This window comes from Saccopteryx leptura, chromosome 4, assembly GCF_036850995.1.
Source record: "Saccopteryx leptura isolate mSacLep1 chromosome 4, mSacLep1_pri_phased_curated, whole genome shotgun sequence".
In the NCBI taxonomy this organism is placed as follows: Eukaryota; Metazoa; Chordata; class Mammalia; order Chiroptera; family Emballonuridae; genus Saccopteryx; species Saccopteryx leptura.
In genome coordinates, this window is record NC_089506.1 from 120875200 (window position 1) to 120892100 (window position 16901).

General features: G+C 42.4%; 1 protein-coding gene across 1 annotated transcript in view; it reads left to right on the plus strand.

Moving 5' to 3' along the window:
• Window positions 1-16901, plus strand: part of TEN1 (TEN1 subunit of CST complex) — a 40676-nt gene that overhangs the window by 17681 nt on the left and 6094 nt on the right. Inside the window, exons 2-3 of the mRNA XM_066381361.1 lie at window positions 7683-7801; window positions 11398-11555. Coding sequence (XP_066237458.1) covers window positions 7710-7801; window positions 11398-11555 — 250 coding nt within the window. The 5' untranslated portion in view covers window positions 7683-7709. The remainder of the gene's footprint in view (window positions 1-7682; window positions 7802-11397; window positions 11556-16901) is intronic.

Here is a 16901-nt window from a genome sequence, read left to right on the forward strand (position 1 = left end):
CTCTCCTCTCCCTCTCTGTCTCTCTCTCTCCTCTCTAAAAATGAATAAATAAATAAAATAAAATAAATTAAAAAAAAAAAAGAATAGTTAGTTCTGCTTATTATTATAGACACAATAGCCAACATTGCCAGAAACAGAGTCAAGGATGTTTTTGAAGTCTTAGTCCTAATTAAAACATTTTTTGCCTCCTGGGTAAGTTTCTTCAGTTGCCCCCAAGTAGGCAGTTCAGCTTTTTGTATTGTAGGTATTTCTACATCTTTATTTCTTTAATAACCTTTGGCTCTAGCTTAGTCTCTTTATTTCTTCTTCTGGAAGCTCAAAGATGTCAAATCTCCCTCTCTTCTATTTCCAACTCCTGCCGAGGCTTCAGTCTTCTGGAAGGTATCCACTGGTCTCCATATCTGTGGAGATAAGAGCAAATCCTTGCCCCTATATTTTGCCTATATTGCTGTTGTAACTCAGTAAATTGTCCGTGTCCAAAAAGTTTATCTTGTGTAATAACAGGAGGGTTAGCATTAGCATTCTGATTAGCTTGAATATGAACCTGATCCTCCTACTAAGTCATAAATTGTAACTATTCCACTTTTGAAAGAACAGTCTGAGCTAACACTTCAAAATTTTTTGAGATAAAACGTTCAGAGTCCGTGAAGGAGGACAGCAGTCCCTGTGTATAAAGAGAGTTAGTTCTATACTGGGAGCAAGCCGTTTTTAACTCTTGTAAGAGTTGACAGGGATTTAGTCATATTGAGTATAAAAAGCTCCCTTGGGGGAATTGTAGATTAGGTCCAAATGGAGTAAATGTGACAGAAAAAGCTTCTAATGCTGGACTTATGAATTTTAAATCCCCTTCTTTTTTTTTCTTTTTTTCTGAAGTTAGAAATGGGGAGGCAGTCAGACAGACTCCCACATGCACCTGACCGGGATCCACCCGGCATGCCCACCAGGGGGCGATGCTCTGCCCATCTGGGGCGTCGCTCTGTTGCAACCAGAGCCACTCTAGCGCCTGAGGCAGAGGCCATAGAGCCATCCTCAGCACCCAGGCCAACTTTGCTCCAGTGGAGCCTCGGCTGCAGGAGGGGAAGAGAGAGACAGAGAGGAAGGAGAGGGGGAGGAGTGGAGAAGCAGATGGGCGCTTCTCCTGTGTGCCCTGGCCGGGAATTGAACCCGGGACTCCTGCATGCCAGGCCGACGCTCTACCACTGAGCCAACCAGCCAGGGCCTAAATCCCCTTTTTGTCTAGACTGCATTATTCCTTTCATAAGAGGTGTGAGAATAGGCCCCTTAGCTTGTTTTTCAGTTACAACAGTAGGTATTGAATCTACAAATGGATTAGCAGAGGGGGCTTCTGTGGGCAGGGCTGGATACAAGGAAAATCGTGGAGGAGCAGAGGGAGCAACAGAAGAAAGAGGAGGAGATTAATTATCTTGGTCAGTTTTGAAAGGGTTAATACTATATTGAACCTCCTTGTCAGAAGTTTAGACTGTAATTTAAAAAGTCGCTCCTTGGCCTGACCTGTGGTGGTGCAGTGGATAAAGCGTCAACCTTGAACACTGAGGTTGCCGGTTCGAAACCCTGGGCTTGCCTGGTCAAGGCACATATGGGAGTTGATGCTTCTAGCTCCTCCCCGCTTCTCTCTCTGTCTCTCCTCTCTCTCTTTCTCTCTGTCTCTCTCTCTCCCTTTCTCTCTCCTCTCTAAAATGAATAAAAAAAAAAAAGTCGCTCCTTTAGCCTGACCTGTGGTGGCGCAGTGGATAAAGCGTTGACCTAGAACGCTGAGGTCGCCATTTCAAAACTCGGGGCTTGCCTGGTCAAGGCACATATGGGAGTTGATGTTTCCTGGTCCTTCCCCACTTCTTTTTCTCTCTCTTTCTCTCTCTTTCACCTCTCTAAAATGAATAAATAAATAAATTTTAAAAAGTCGCTCCTTTAATTGTTTAGAAGATAAATGTTTTTCTTCATCAGAGGCCAAATGACCCTTGTTATCTTCCCATTGTAAAAAAACTTAGAGCTTTGTTAGGGACTTTGCCCTAAGCCTTGCAGCTTAGTGACCATTGCATAAGTGGTCCAGGAAGAAAACCAATGTTGCTTAGCAGTGTTGCTTAGCTAATGCAACAGATGCATTAGCTTCCATATCAAAAAGTCTTGTATTGTTGAGTCTATTTCAGGGCATCAGAGGAGCCAAATTCCCACTTTCCTCCGGGCCCCTTTTGCAGGATATGGCCTGACAAGCAGCCAATTGCCTGAAGCAGCTTGAGACAAATTCTTGAAATCATTTATCAGAGCCCTGCTTAATTTTGCTTAATTCCTTTGTTTTACAGATCTGAGCATATCTTTACACACAAACAAGACAATTTTCAGCACAGAAACACAAGTATAATACATAACTTTGATTAATCCTAATACTTGAATTACTATTTGGCTTCTAACTCTGAATATACCTTACAATGTACTAACCAAATTAGCAAATCTTTAGGATCCATATTACATTCAATTAAAATTTAAATGAGTGCTCCTTACAAGTTCCGACTTTAAAACAAAAAAATGTATAGATGAAACTATTTCTTCAATATAAGAGCCAGCATTTCCAATTTTTGCATGCAAGAACTTAATTCAGGCTTTAAAAATCACATATTGGACAACATCAAACAAAACCTAAATGAAACAGAAACTAGAATCAGACAAACCAGAGAGAAACCGGGATTTTAGAGCACAGTCAGACTAGAAAGATGCCTGCCTGATATTAGGGCATTTTCAGAGAGACTAACATGGATGGTACTAAGCAAAATCTCCTCGAGAAAAAAACTCGCAGCTGCTGGGAGATTTTTTTTTTTTTTTTTTTTTGTATTTTTCCGAAGCTGGAAATGGGGAGGCAGTCAGACAGACTCCCGCATGCACCCGACCGGGATCCACCCGGCACACCCACCAGGGGGCGATGCTCTGCCCATCTGGGGCGTCGCCCTTGTCGCGACCAGAGCCATTCTAGTGCCTGAGGCAGAGGCCAAGGAGCCATCCCCAGCGCCCGGGCCATCTTTTGCTCCAATGGAGCCTCGGCTGCTGGAGGGGAAGAGAGAGACAGAGAGGAAAGAGAGGGGGAGGGGTGGAGAAGCAGATGGGCGCTTCTCCTGTGTGCCTTGGCCGGGAATCGAACCTGGGACCTCTGCTGGCCAGGCCGACACTCCACCACCGAGCCAACTGGCCAGGGCCTGCTGCTGGGAGATTTTGTAATCAGATCCATTGAGAGTCCCCTGTCTAAATATCCAGGCAAAGAATAAGAAAGAAACAAAATGATAGATCAGAGGATTGTAGCTAAAACATTAAAGAAAATCAGTAAGCATTCTCCATTTTCCAGATTTTTTTCTTTATTACAAAGACTGGAGAATTCCAAGGACTTTGTGATTCCTCTATAAGTAAGTCTTTACCAATTGATGTAAAGCTTCAAGTTTCTCTCCTTTTAGCGGCCACTGCTCAACCCTTATTGGTTTTTATTTAACTATTATCAATATCAGATATTACTTCACGAGCTGAAGGCCATGAGGATTGAGAATCAGACTGTAATGGTTGCAAAGCCAAGGAAATTAAGTTACAAAGAGACCAAACAGAAAGAGGAATAATGTCTCCTTGTTGATGAGCTCGCTGTAAAGCTCTCATTACTTGTTTCCATGTTTTCAAACTTAAAGCAGTTTTTCCTTGTGGCTGAAACCAATAACAGTGCTTCCTAACATTTTTAAAAAGTAACTTAAAATTCTTATCTTTAACAGTTATACCAAAACCCTTTAACAATGCTTGCAATATTTTTATACACTGGGTCTCAACAGATGGGGAATTCCCCATGACTCTGCCTAAAATATCCCTAAGGTTTCTCTTACCACCGAGCGGATGTTTTCCCCTTCAGTCTGATGATCCCGAGACTACAACTCGCTCCTTTTTGAGCCCCACGCTGGGCGCCAGATGTTAGGATTTTTCTTTTATGGTTCAGACTCGCAAGGAATAAGACACATCAGATGAAAGTAGTATAAGCAGAGGGCTGAAACTCAGAAGCGGAATCAGCCCTGAGAAACTGTGCCACTGCAAATTTATTGAGTTCCAAAAGCAAAAGCTCAGCAGATAAAACCAGAAAGCTACAAAAGCCTTTTTTACTAACCATACTGTTGTGGTGCAACCTCAACATATGGAACTGGAGCCCAAATTGATGCAATCAATTTGGAAACTTTATTCACTGGCCAGTGGTCTGTCCACTGTGCCGGGAAGTAAAGGACATGTTGAGCTCAGGGCGAGGGGAGGGGGTGAGCACCTAGCCAAAGCAGTTTTACAGAAGCGAAACAGGCTTTCAGTTATCGTTGGAACAATCTAGGGAGAGAGTGCTCGGGGAAGCATTTTCCAAGAAGCAAAAGAATGTGTTCAGTTATCCCAGCCTTTTACAGAGGTAGTTAAGGCAGCAGCCTGAGGGCTTTTCCGGAATCTAGACATCAGGGAACATTTATGGCCTTTACAGAACTCTTCTTTTACTCATCTGCAAATCTTGAAAGCTTGTTTTATGGACAGGTTTTGTTATCACTGTACTTCATGCCCTATGCTTTTCTTCTATTGGGCTGTTTCTGAGTTTCATCCTTTCATAATAAGGCAGAAATCTAATATAATCGTGGAGTGGTAAACATATACAATTAAGATTCTTGTCTTCAAGAAACAAACCCACCTTTCCAGCAGAGACGACCTCCCCATGACAACATTCCTCTCACTAAAGCAATTCTTCTCCCCTCTCCAGAGGAGAAGAGGAAACACAAGAAGTGTCTGAATCAGAGCCCCAGTTCCTACTTCATGGGTGTGACATACCAGGGTGCTATAAAGTCACCACTGTCTTTAGCCATACATGAACAGCAGTTCTGTGTGTTAGCTGCTCCACTGTCCTCCATCAGCCTGCAGGAGGAGAAGCAAGGTTGACAAAAGGCTGCTCCTTCAAAAGGGAGCAGCACTGACAGCACCCTGAATCCAGATGAGTGGGGAACTATCCCAATAAACACATTTGGATTAAAATAATAAAAAATGAACAAAAATCCCAAAGCTGATCAAAGCTATGGTGAACTTCATGCTATTTCTTGGCAGTTGCTTCAGGAAAAAATGAAAGAGGCTGTCAGATTAGTTCACCATCCTTCTTGTACAGTATTGTCAAACTTGCCAGTCCTTAAAAAGAATATATCTCCTGTTCCTACCAGGGATTTTTCTCCCACAAATGCTTTGGCGACTGAAAAGGGCAAGGCCCTTAATTGCAGGTTGTACCATTACATTTCTAAGATTAGTTGAAATCCAGTTGAGTCACAAGAGAAGCCTGTCCTAATACATCTTCTCAGAAACGATTGAATGCCTGATAATATATGGATAATCGTTTATGGAGCCAGCTGTGCTTGTCTTAATACATAGCAACTTTTGTATGAAAAAAAATTGAAGTTAAATTTATAAGTGTATGCCCCTTCAAAGAGTCAATTCTTCTACATGATAATTCAAAAAATAAAAATAATAGCATTGTCATCCGAATCACAGCACCAAAAAAAAAAAGAGAAAACAAAAATAATGGCATTGTCACTTATAGCTTCGCGTATATTATACATGGTGCTTAAAAGCAGAAAAATTACCTTAAAAAAGATTCTAAAGTTTCAGCTTTTTGCTAGATTGGAAAAGACTGTCCCCATTATCCCAAACAGGAAGCATGACCTCTTGGCTGTTTGGGGGGGCTTTTTGTTTTGTTTTTCACTTCTCTCTCATGCCAAAGATGATTAGGGGGCTGTTTCATTCCTGGTGATGGAAAGAAACAGCTCTGCTCCCTGGTTTGCTCTGCAGAGCATGTGCATTTGGTGAAAGAGACCTAGACCGTGGCCAGTGGCTCCTGCACTGTGCCAGCCAAGCGTAGTCCTGGCACACTGTCCTGAAATGACCGGGGAACGTGGACTGTGAACATGGACGGAGGACTGCTGACCTCCTCAGAGGAGACAAACCAATTGTGCAAGATTCTGAGTTCCATTCCACTTCTGGACTAAAGCTGTGTCATCTGATTTCTGCAGGGATCTTACTTGGGATTATTTCATTGCCATTTTCTTTGTTCATATCTCCACTTCCTTGTCCTATCAAGAAACAGTCAAAGGCTCTCACTTTCAGGATCCCTTTGTCATGAAATAATTATTGCTGAATCCCCATTTCGCTAACATAATCTACACATGGCTTCTCACGTTAGGGAGTTCTCTCTCTCTCTCTCTCTCTCTCTCACACACACACACACACACACACACACACACACATGTACATATTATATGTTCCCACCTGCTCCTGCTCCTTTTCCCAGTAGTATACTTTGGAGATCTTGCCATATGAATATGTCTAATGCCTCATCTTTAAAAAGCCTGAGTGTTCCATTGCATTGTTATTACATCACCTATTTAACCAGCTGTCTCTTTCCCTTTTTAAAATCATAACCCCAGTCTAACCATGAGAAAACCATCAGACTAACCCAAATTGAAAGTCATTCCACAAAATACTTGACCAATATATCACAAAACTCAAGGTCACCAAAAACCATGAAAAGTCTGCCTGACCAGTGCTGGTGCAGTGGATAAAGCATCAACCTGGGAGGTCTCCCCCTGAAACCCTGAGCTTGCCTGGTCAAGGCACATAGGAGAAGCAAATACAAGTAGATGCTTCCCCGCTCCTCCCCCCAACCTTTCTCTCTCTCTCTCAAATCAATAAATAAAATCTTAAAGAAAAAAACATGGAAATTCTGATAAACTGTCATGGCCCAGAGGTTTCTAAGATATGATGACAAAATGTGATGTGGTATTCTGGAAGGGACTCTAACAGAAGAGGGACATTAGGGGAAAACTAGGAAATCCAAGTAAAGTATGGAGTTAATAATAACATCTATATGGGTTCATGAATTCTGACAAATATGTCACACCAATGTAAGAAGTTAATTACAGGAAAAACTGCGTGTGATGTATATAGGAACACTTAAACGTTTTTAAAAAATAAATCTCAAAAGTTTATTTTAAAAAACATGAAGACTCTTTAAGACTCTTTTTTTAAAGACTATGTATAACTATGAAAGAATGTCAAAATACAGTAGTAAAACAAAACAAAACAAACAAACAAAAAAAAAGATGCATGCCCTGGCCAGGTAACTTGTTTGGTTAGAACATTGTCCAAATAAGCCAAGATTGCAGGTTTGATCTTTGGTCAAGGCACTTACAAAAAGCAACCAATAAATGGATAAATAAGTGGAACAACAAACTGATGTTTCTTTCTTCCTGCCTCTCTCTCAAATCAATCAGTAACTTTGTACATGGGAAATAATCAGCTTGAGGACCAGCTTGTGCTCGTTTGCTTGCATATCACCTGTGAGCATGTTCAGACTGAGATGGCAGAGTTGAGTAATTGTGACAAGAGATCATAGATTACTATCTGCCCTTTGGGAGACTTCTGCTTCAAGAGACAGGGAGGGAATGGGTTGCATTGGGGTTGGGGTAGAAAAAATACTTCTCCACATAGAGCTTTTGAATGTTGTTTTGTTTTCCAAACTATGTGAAGAAAAAAAAATTTTTTTTAAGTTTTAAACCACCACCCACTGGAACTAGCCTTTCAAATGTTGTAGGTCTCAGACATCTGCTAATCTCCCTCTCATGGTCTGCTTGGTTTCTTAGAAATCTTCAAAAATCCATTCCACTCCAATGATGCTGCCCAAACCTGGGATCTATCACTTCCCCTGGGAGGTCAGTGCCGGCCAAGTTCCTGACGGGGGCTCACTGAGGACGTTTGGCAGGTGAGAATGGTTATTTTTTGCATAAGATGGAGGGATGTTTAGTGGTTCCCGCCTTGCAAAAAAATGAAGAAAATAGTCTCATTATAATTTTGTCTGATTACTTTAAAAATGCTAAGAACTTAATATACAGGCCCTGTCTAGGTGGCTCATGAGATAGAGCATCTTCCTGGAACAACAAGGTTGTGGATTTGATCCCTGTTCAAGGCACATATGAGAAGCAACCAATGAATGAACAACTGAATGGAACAACTAAGTGGAATTACAAGTTGATGGTTTTCTCTCTCTCCCTTCTCCTGCTTCTCAACTCAATGGAGAAAAATAAACCAATATGCGTTCATTGTAAAAAATGTAAACATCTATAAAGGTGTAAAGAAAGCAAGGAAAAATCACCTGTGATCCTACTGTCTGAACAACCACTGCTAATTTTTAGATGATTACACACTTTTTCATGTGTATGTACATAGGTACATGTGGGGGTATATATATATGTACACATACATACATATATCCTATGAGTCATTTATCATGTAACAAAGTAATGCATAATTTAGTGGCTTAAAATGATAACTATTAGTTCATAGTTTCTGTGGGTCAGGAACTGGAGCATAGATTGGTTGGGCCAACATCAGAAGGCGGGACTGTACCTACCTGGAGGATCTGCTTCCAAGGTGACTCATTCACATGTTGGTGAGTTAGTGCTGGCTCTTGTCAAGAAGACTCAGTTCCTTGCAATGTAGATTTATCCTTAGGGCTGTTTGTGGTTCCTCAACATGACAGCTTTCCCTTGAATAAGTGATCAAGCAAAGAGAGCCACAATACCTTCTATGATCTAACCTCAGAGGTCACTCTTGGTCATTTCTGCAATTTCCTATTGGCTGCATGGATCAATGCTAATCAGGGTGGTAGGGGACTATACAGGGATGCAAATCCTAGGAGATAAGCATCATTGGAGGTCCTGGCCAGATAGCTGCATTGGTTAGCATTGTGCCAATACACTAAGGTTGCAGGTTCGATCCCCACTCAAGGCACATATTGAAATCAACCAATGAATGCATAAATAAGTGGAACAACAAGTCAATGTTTCTCTGTCTCTGTCTGTCTCTCTCAAATCAATAAAATACTGTTTTTTTTTATTCAGTGAGAGTAGGGAAGGCAGAGACAGACTCCTGCATGTCCCTGACCAGGATCCATCTGGCAAGCCCACTAGGGGGTGATGTTCTGCCCATTTGGGGTCCTTGCTCTGTTGCAACCAGAGTCATATTTTAGTGCCTGAGGCGGAGGCCATGGAGCCATCCTTAGCACCCGAGACCAACTCACTCCAGTTGAGCCATGGCTACAGGAGGGGAAAAAAGAGAGAGGGAAGGGAGAGGAGGAGGGGTGGAGAAGCAGATGGGTACTTCTCCTGTGTGCCCTGACCGGGAATCAACCCCAGGACATCCACAATCCAGGTCGACACTCTATCACTGAGCCAACCAGCCAGGGCCTCAAATCAATAGATTAAAAAAAATATTGGATCATTGGGGACTCTTGGAGACATATATGTACATATATATATAGAGAGAAATATTTTAACCTAGGTGAGATCCTATTATATTACTAGATAGTACCATTTGTCCATTTACTTGTGTATGGTAAACCTAGTTTCATGCCAAGTATATAGATCTATATCCTCACTTTAAATAGATACATTTTATTTCATTGCATAGGTATATTATAATTTATTTAACTGTAATCTATTTACTAAACCAAAATCTATTGATTTTCAGCAAAAACATCAATGTAATTGAGTTGGGAAAGAGTAGTCATTTCAGCAAATGTTGTTTGCATTTGTTTATCCATTCAACAGAGTGTTACTGAGCAATGAAAAAGAACAAAGTACTGATTTATCCAACAATATCAACAAATCTCAAAACCATTATGGTGACTGAAAGAAGCTAGACACAAAAGAACAGATGCCATTGTAATTCCATTCATATGAGCTGTTTGAGCAGGAAAATCCATCTATAGGGACCAAAAGCGAATCAGTGGTTGCCTGGGGTGGAAGATGGGGGGGTTGACCCCCACCATACATATCATCCAACAGGAATATGTCAGAGGGGTACAAGGGGACCTTTTAGGGTGATAGAAATGTACTAACTCTTGACAGGGGGGATGGTTATACCAAGTGTGTATTTTTATCAAAACTCATTGAGCAGGTGCCTTTTTTTTCTTTTTTTTTTTTTTTATAGAGGCAGAGATAGACAGGGACAGACAGACAGGAACGGAGAGAGATGAGAAGCATCAATCATCAGTTTCTCGTTGCGCGTTGCGACTTCCTAGTTGCCCATCGATTGCTCTCTCACATGTGCCTTGACCGTGGGCCTTCAGCAGACCGAGTAACCCCCTGCTGGAGCCAGCAACCCTGGGTCCAAGCTGGTGAGCTCTTTGCTCAAGCCAGATGAGCCCGCGCTCAAGCTGGCGACCCCGGGGACTCGAACCTGGGTCCTTCGGCATCCCAGTCCGACGCTCTATCCACTGCGCCACCACCTGGTCAGGCAGAGCCGGTGCCTTTTAATGCATGTAATTTTTACCTCAATACTTTAGACCAGTGGTTCTCAAACTTTTTAAAGTTGGGGTGCATTTAAAATCCTACAAATAATTGTAGGTGCACTATATACAAATCTCTGAGAAATATGTTATAATAATAAAGTCAAATATTAAAGAAAAAATATATAAAGTCCAAGTATGCTTTTATGGTAATTAAAATGAAATAAACATGACAAAATTAAATTTATTCTGACATTAAAAACATTTTTATGTTATATTTTTTGAGTTATGCTTTTTAGAATTTGTAAAAAAGGGTTAAAAAATTAAAAAATGACAAAAAAGTTATCTTTTTATATATATAGATACATTCTTAGTAAGATTTAGTAAATTAAATTTGGCAGGTCCTGGCGCAAATGTGTTAAGTTTTTTCATTCTTGTGTTTATGAGAAACATGACCCTGATGTGTCTTAGTGACTTCTTCAATGTTTGGGCATATCTCTGAAAGGCAAACTCTCATTTCCTCATCAATATATTGAAGAATTCCTCTCTTTTTACTCTTGTGTTGAGTGCAGAGAACTCCCACCATACCCATCATCTTAACTTTACACCAAACAAAGGATAGAAGAAACTTGCCTCCAGTCTTTCTGGGGAACATGGGGGGTAGTGTAAACAATCCAGCACCACAGCTTAACAGCCTTTTGCAACCAAATCAGGCAAGTGAGGTGGGGGTTGGGCAGACTGTCGGCTTACAGCCAATTCCCCACACCTCTGTCCCCCCAAAATCTAAACTCCATAAACCCTGTTGGTTTTTGGTCCCCAACAGGCACATATTTCTCTGGAATACCGTAGGGCGCACCTGGAAATCTTCAAGGGTGCACCAGTGCGTCCTGGCACACACTTTGAGAACCACTGCTCTAGATTAAAATAGTTTTTCTGATTTGTTACTGCCATTTTTATTTTGTCTGGTCAAAGCAAACTTTCCCTTGGGTTTATTGGCCTCCCAAAACCTTTGATGCTTTGTGGTGGTTGTGTCTATGGATAAAAGTGATCGCACTTCCCCTGACTTTCAGATTGTGCCTCTACGACATGACCCAGTCCCGAGTGACCCTGACAGCTCAGCATGAATCTGACCAGCACCAGATCTTTGTCTGTACCAAGTTGGTGGAGCCATTCCAAGCTCAGACGGGCTCCCTATACACTGTCCTTGGGGAGCTTGAGCACCAGAAGGGTAAGCCGGGGTCTCATACGTGCTTCTTCACTCTGGGCCTGGTTTCTGATCCAACAAGAGTATGTCACTGGGGTTAAGGTTCCTTCCAAATCATCTCACCAGTTCAGAGATTCATGAGAGATGTGTGATTGGGCTCAGAGCTGAGCTGCCACAGGGCATTGAGAAAGAGTGGAGAGAAACCATTAATATGAAGGCCTACAATGTACAGGCTTGGTACCAGGTTTGCTTAAATTTTTTTGAATCTTCTCACCAGTCCTTACTCTGAATCCTTTTTTTCCCTTTTTTTTTTTAGAGAGAGAGACACACACAGACAGACAAAAAGGGAGACAGGTGAGAAGCATCAACTCGTAGTTGCAGCTCTTTAGTTGTTCATTGGTTGCTTTCTTATTTTTAGATGAGAGGAGGGGAGATAATGAGATAGACTCCCACATGAACCCCGACCAGGATCCACCTGGCAACCCCATCTGGGGCTGATGCTCAAGTGCTGAGCTATTTTTAGTGCCTGAGGTCAACACTTGGACCAACCGTGCTATCCTCAGTGCATGGGGCCACATTTGAACCATTCAAGCCACTGTCTGTGTGAGGAGAAGAAGGAGAGAAGGGGGAATTGGGGAGGAAGCAGATGGTTGTTTCTCCTGTGTGCCCTGACCAGGAATCAAACCCAGGATGTCTGTATGCCCAGCCAACTCTCTATGCATTGAACCACCGGCCAGGGCATTGATTGCTTTCTCATATGTGCCTTGACCTGGGGGACTCCAGCCAAGCCAGTGACCCTTCTCAAGCCATGTCTATGATCCTGCACTCAAGCCAGCAAACTCAGGGTTTCGAACCTGGGTCCTCAGGATCCCAGGTCAATGCTCCATCCACTGTGCCACCACCTGGTTCAGCAATCTGAATCTTATTGCTAGTTCACAGGTGAGGAAACCAAATGCTCAGAGAGAATGGGTCTTGAATAACTATCCCAGAAGTCAGCGTAAAAGAAAGTAAACACAAGGGAAGGAATAAAAGCAACCTGGAAGAATCTTTGAGATTTGAAGTTTGCTCTTTAAAATCTGGGTACTCACATTCTTTGCCTCCCATCGAGCTATCTCTGCGCCATTTTGGTTGGATCTGGTTGTTTTGGCTTTACAGTATATCATAAGCATTTCCTCATGTTTTCAGAATTTTTTTAGATATTGTATTTAATGACTATATTTTATAGATTAGGTGTGTATCCTAATTTATATAACCATTGGACATATATATTGTTTTCATTTTTTGCTTCTAAATGTACTGTATGCCCTGGCTGGACAGCTTGGTTGGTTAGATCATTGTCCAGAAGCACAGAGGTTGCTGGTTTGATCCCTGGTCAAGGTACATACAAGAACAGATCTTTGTTTCTCTCTCTCTCCTCCTTCCTCTTTCACTAAAATTAACAACTAAAAAAAAATTTAAATGCACTGTACATTGATTACTGGTTAAAGCAGTTATGGTGTATTTAGTCAGTAGAATATTATGCAGCCATCAACAATTCAAATATATATGAATTCACATAAAAAGATGTTCACAATATGTTACTTAGAAAAAGTTTACAAAATACTGTGTATTATTGTATGATCCTATTTTTGTTTAATATATTTTTACATAAATATAAAAGTATTTTTTATATTTCATACATAAAATTTTGAAAGATTATTTACCAAAATGTCAATAGTTATTTCTGGGTGGTAGGATTGTAGGATTCTTTACATTTTTATTAGCATTTTACAAGGAAAATGTATTTCTTCTATAGCCAGAGACGTGGGGAAGTTTTTAAGAAAAAAATCTATCTAGATATGTATTTAAAACACTACAATTAACATCTTTGTTCACTAACCTTTGTCATTTTCTGATTATTATTATTATTTTTGACAGAGAGAGAGAGTCAGAGAGAGGGACAAATAGGGACAGACAGACAGGAAGGGAGAGAGATGAGAAGCATCAATTTTTCTTTGCGGCTCCTTAGTTATTCATTGATTGCTTTCTCGAATGTGCCTTGACGTGGAGGGGGACTACAGCAGAGCAAGTGACCCCTTTATCAACAGTGACTTTGGGCTCAAGCCAGCAACCTTTGGGCTCAAGCCAGTGACTATGGGGTTATGTCTATGATCCCACATTCAAGCCGGTCACCCCACGCTCAAGCTGGTGAGCTCGTGCGCCATCCTGCGACCTCGGGATTTCAAACCTGGGTCCTTCATGTCCCAGTTTGTTACTCTGCCGCCTGTTCAGGCTGATTATTTCTTTTTTGTTTTTGACAGAGAGAGAGACATGCAGACAGGAAGGGAGAGAAATGAGAAGCATCAATTCTTTGTTGCAGCTCCTTAGTTGTTCATTGATTGCTTTCTCATCTGTGCCTTGACCAGGGGGCTACAGCAGAGTGAGTGACCCCTTACTCAAGCCAGCGACTATGGAGTCATGTCTATGATCCCATGCTCAAAGCCAGAGATCCCTCGCTCAAGCTGGTGAGCCCACACTCAAGCTGGTTACTTCAAGGTCTCGAACCTGGGTCCTTTGCATCCCAGTCTGACACTCTATCCACTGCGCCACCGCCTGGTCAGGCCAGGCTTATTATTTCTTTAGGGTAGTTTCCTAAAAGTAGAACTGCTACATTAAAAGATATAAACATTTATGTTTGTTCATTTATACTACCAACTAACTTTCCAAAAGTCACAGTGATTTTTAACTGTGGGCAAAATGCACTTGGAAATAAAAGTTATTAAGTGGTGCTTACTTTAATTATATTTGATTTAATAAAAGTTAATCTTGCTCAGCGGTAGAGCGTCGGCCTAGCGTGCGGAGGACCCGGGTTCGATTCCCGGCCAGGGCACACAGGAGAAGCGCCCATTTGCTTCTCCACCCCTCCGCCGCGCTTTCCCTCTCTGTTTCTCTCTTCCCCTCCCGCAGCCAAGGCTCCATTGGAGCAAAGATGACCCGAGCGCTGGGGATGGCTCTGTGGCCTCTGCCCCAGGCGCTAGAGTGGCTCTGGTCACAACATGGTGACGCCCAGGATGGGCAGAGCATCGCCCCCTGGAGGGCAGAGCGTCGCCCCTGGTGGGCGTGCCGGGTGGATCCCGGTCGGGCGCATGTGGGAGTCTGTCTGACTGTCTCTCCCTGTTTCCAGCTTCAGAAAAATGAAAAAAAAAAACCCCCAAAAAATAAAAAAAAATAAAAGTTAATCTTTATTCAGGCTTAAGCCTTTGCAATCAAAGAGTTCCTGCCCTCATAATTGGTGTGAGAGGGTTATCAGGAGGAGAGATGGGAATGGGTACAAAGGGCCTTTGCATGAATGATTCACGAGCCATACAGTAAGTCCTGGGGGCTCTGGAGAACTGACTGCCTAGTGTCTGAAGCTCTTAAGGCCTGATTGCAAATTCCAGGAAACTAAGATGGGACAGCAGGCCAGGACAAGGGCAGACCTGGAATGGACACTTCTAATGATTTGTGGGAAAAAACATGAAAAAATATTTAAAGTATAAATTCAACCCGTATAATTTTTTACTTTAAGGTTTTTATCTCAAACATATACAGATGTAGAATGGTAGAAATCACCTCCATGCACCCTTCACCCATATTCAGCATGACCCACACCCCACTGTTCTGTCTCCATGCCTGCATTTGTTTATTTATCCTGCTGGTGCATTTTAAAGCAAATATAACACATTGTCTCCTTTTACTCATAAATACCTCAGTATGTTTCTCTACCACCACCACAATCACACCCAACAAAATTAATAGCTTTTTATTCATATAATCTAATACCTTGTCCATGTTCACTTTCCCCCATTTTCACCCCCCCCCCCCCCAAAGATGAGTTTTATAATTGGCTAGCTGAAATCAGGATCCCAAAGTCCATACACTGCATTTGGGTCACATATACCATGTCTCTGTTCATCTCTAACAGTTCTGTTTTCCCTTTTTCTTTTCTTTTTTTTTTTAAATGCCATTTCTTAGAGAACTTAGTCATTTGTTTTATAGAATTTACTGAAACCTGGAACTGGCTGTTTCCACATGGCTGCCTCACTTATACCTGCTGCTTCCTTCTCTTGCATTTTTTCTGCTTGGATTGTATACTGCTCACAAAAATTATGGGATGTTTCAAAATGAATATGAGGCTATAATATATCCCCTAATTTTTGTGAACAGTATATTTCAGGGAAAACAAATGCTTGACAAGGGGAAGTTCTTTAGAGAAGAATCTCAGTGAACAAATGTAGGAGAAATGATTGAATTTGAAAATGACTTCTTTGAAAGCCCTGGTTGGTGAAGTGATAAATTCAAGCAATGATCATTATCACCAGCTGCTAGATTCACTAGGCGAAAGCTTGTGGGGAATGGGGTAGCACTGGGCCTGCCTGGTCTATCTGATCATTCAAGAGGCAGAGCAGTGGATTGTGGGCCTTGTGGTTGATGCACCGGGGAGGCACACAGCACTGCTCTGAAGAATTCTGGCCAACAAAAGATTGAAGCTGAACAATCAACCCTCAGATCAGGCAACATTCTTCCTAGGCTCTGATTAGTTTACTGGTTATATTATAACCCATATTCTTTTTCTATTCTTAAAAAAATTTCCCAAAGTTTTTAAAAGTCATACATGCTCATCATTTGCAACTGACACAAAGGAAGAAACTTGACAATGAGGAGGGAGGGGCAGAGTATGGGCTGAGCATGGAAGTGGCCACATCACCCCCAACCTGGGCAGAGGGGGCACAGTGTGGCTGGCCCCTGGTCATGTCCAAAGTCCTGTGGGGACACAAAGGTCAATCAGACAGCAGTCATGCCCCTTGACAAGATTGGTGGTTCTGAGAACAGATAAGAGGCTGCCTCAAGTCACCTGTCTCAAGTGTTTACACAGTGAGCTTGCTGAGGAAATAGAAAAGGTGAGGCAGTGCCAGCTCTGTGTCACTTTCCTTGGCCACCATCCAAAGGCCCAAGGGCTTTCTGTCCAGGTGCTAAGGTACTGGGGTACAGCCTCTCCCCACTCTGCCTCAGGGTCCCTAATAGAGTTCCCAGGCTGAAGGTGACTTGCCTACAGCATGGGGCTGCTCTAGAGTTCTCGCCATAAGCCCCTAAATGCCACCCCTTCTGGTTTGCTCCACCTGACCACCGTTTTCTCCTCCACTGGTCTTCCTTTGTTTCCTCTGGCACCTTTGCTCTTCCATCTTCGGGCCTCCTTTTCCTGCGGTTGCCTGTGCCGGGACCTGCCTGAGACCTGGCTCGTTTCCAGGACCGCAGATCTCTGCCCTCCCTCCCACATGGAGGGCTGGTCCCCTTCTCAAGCCAAACGCACCACAGGTGGGGCCCACATCCTGCTGGCTCCTCAGGTTTGTC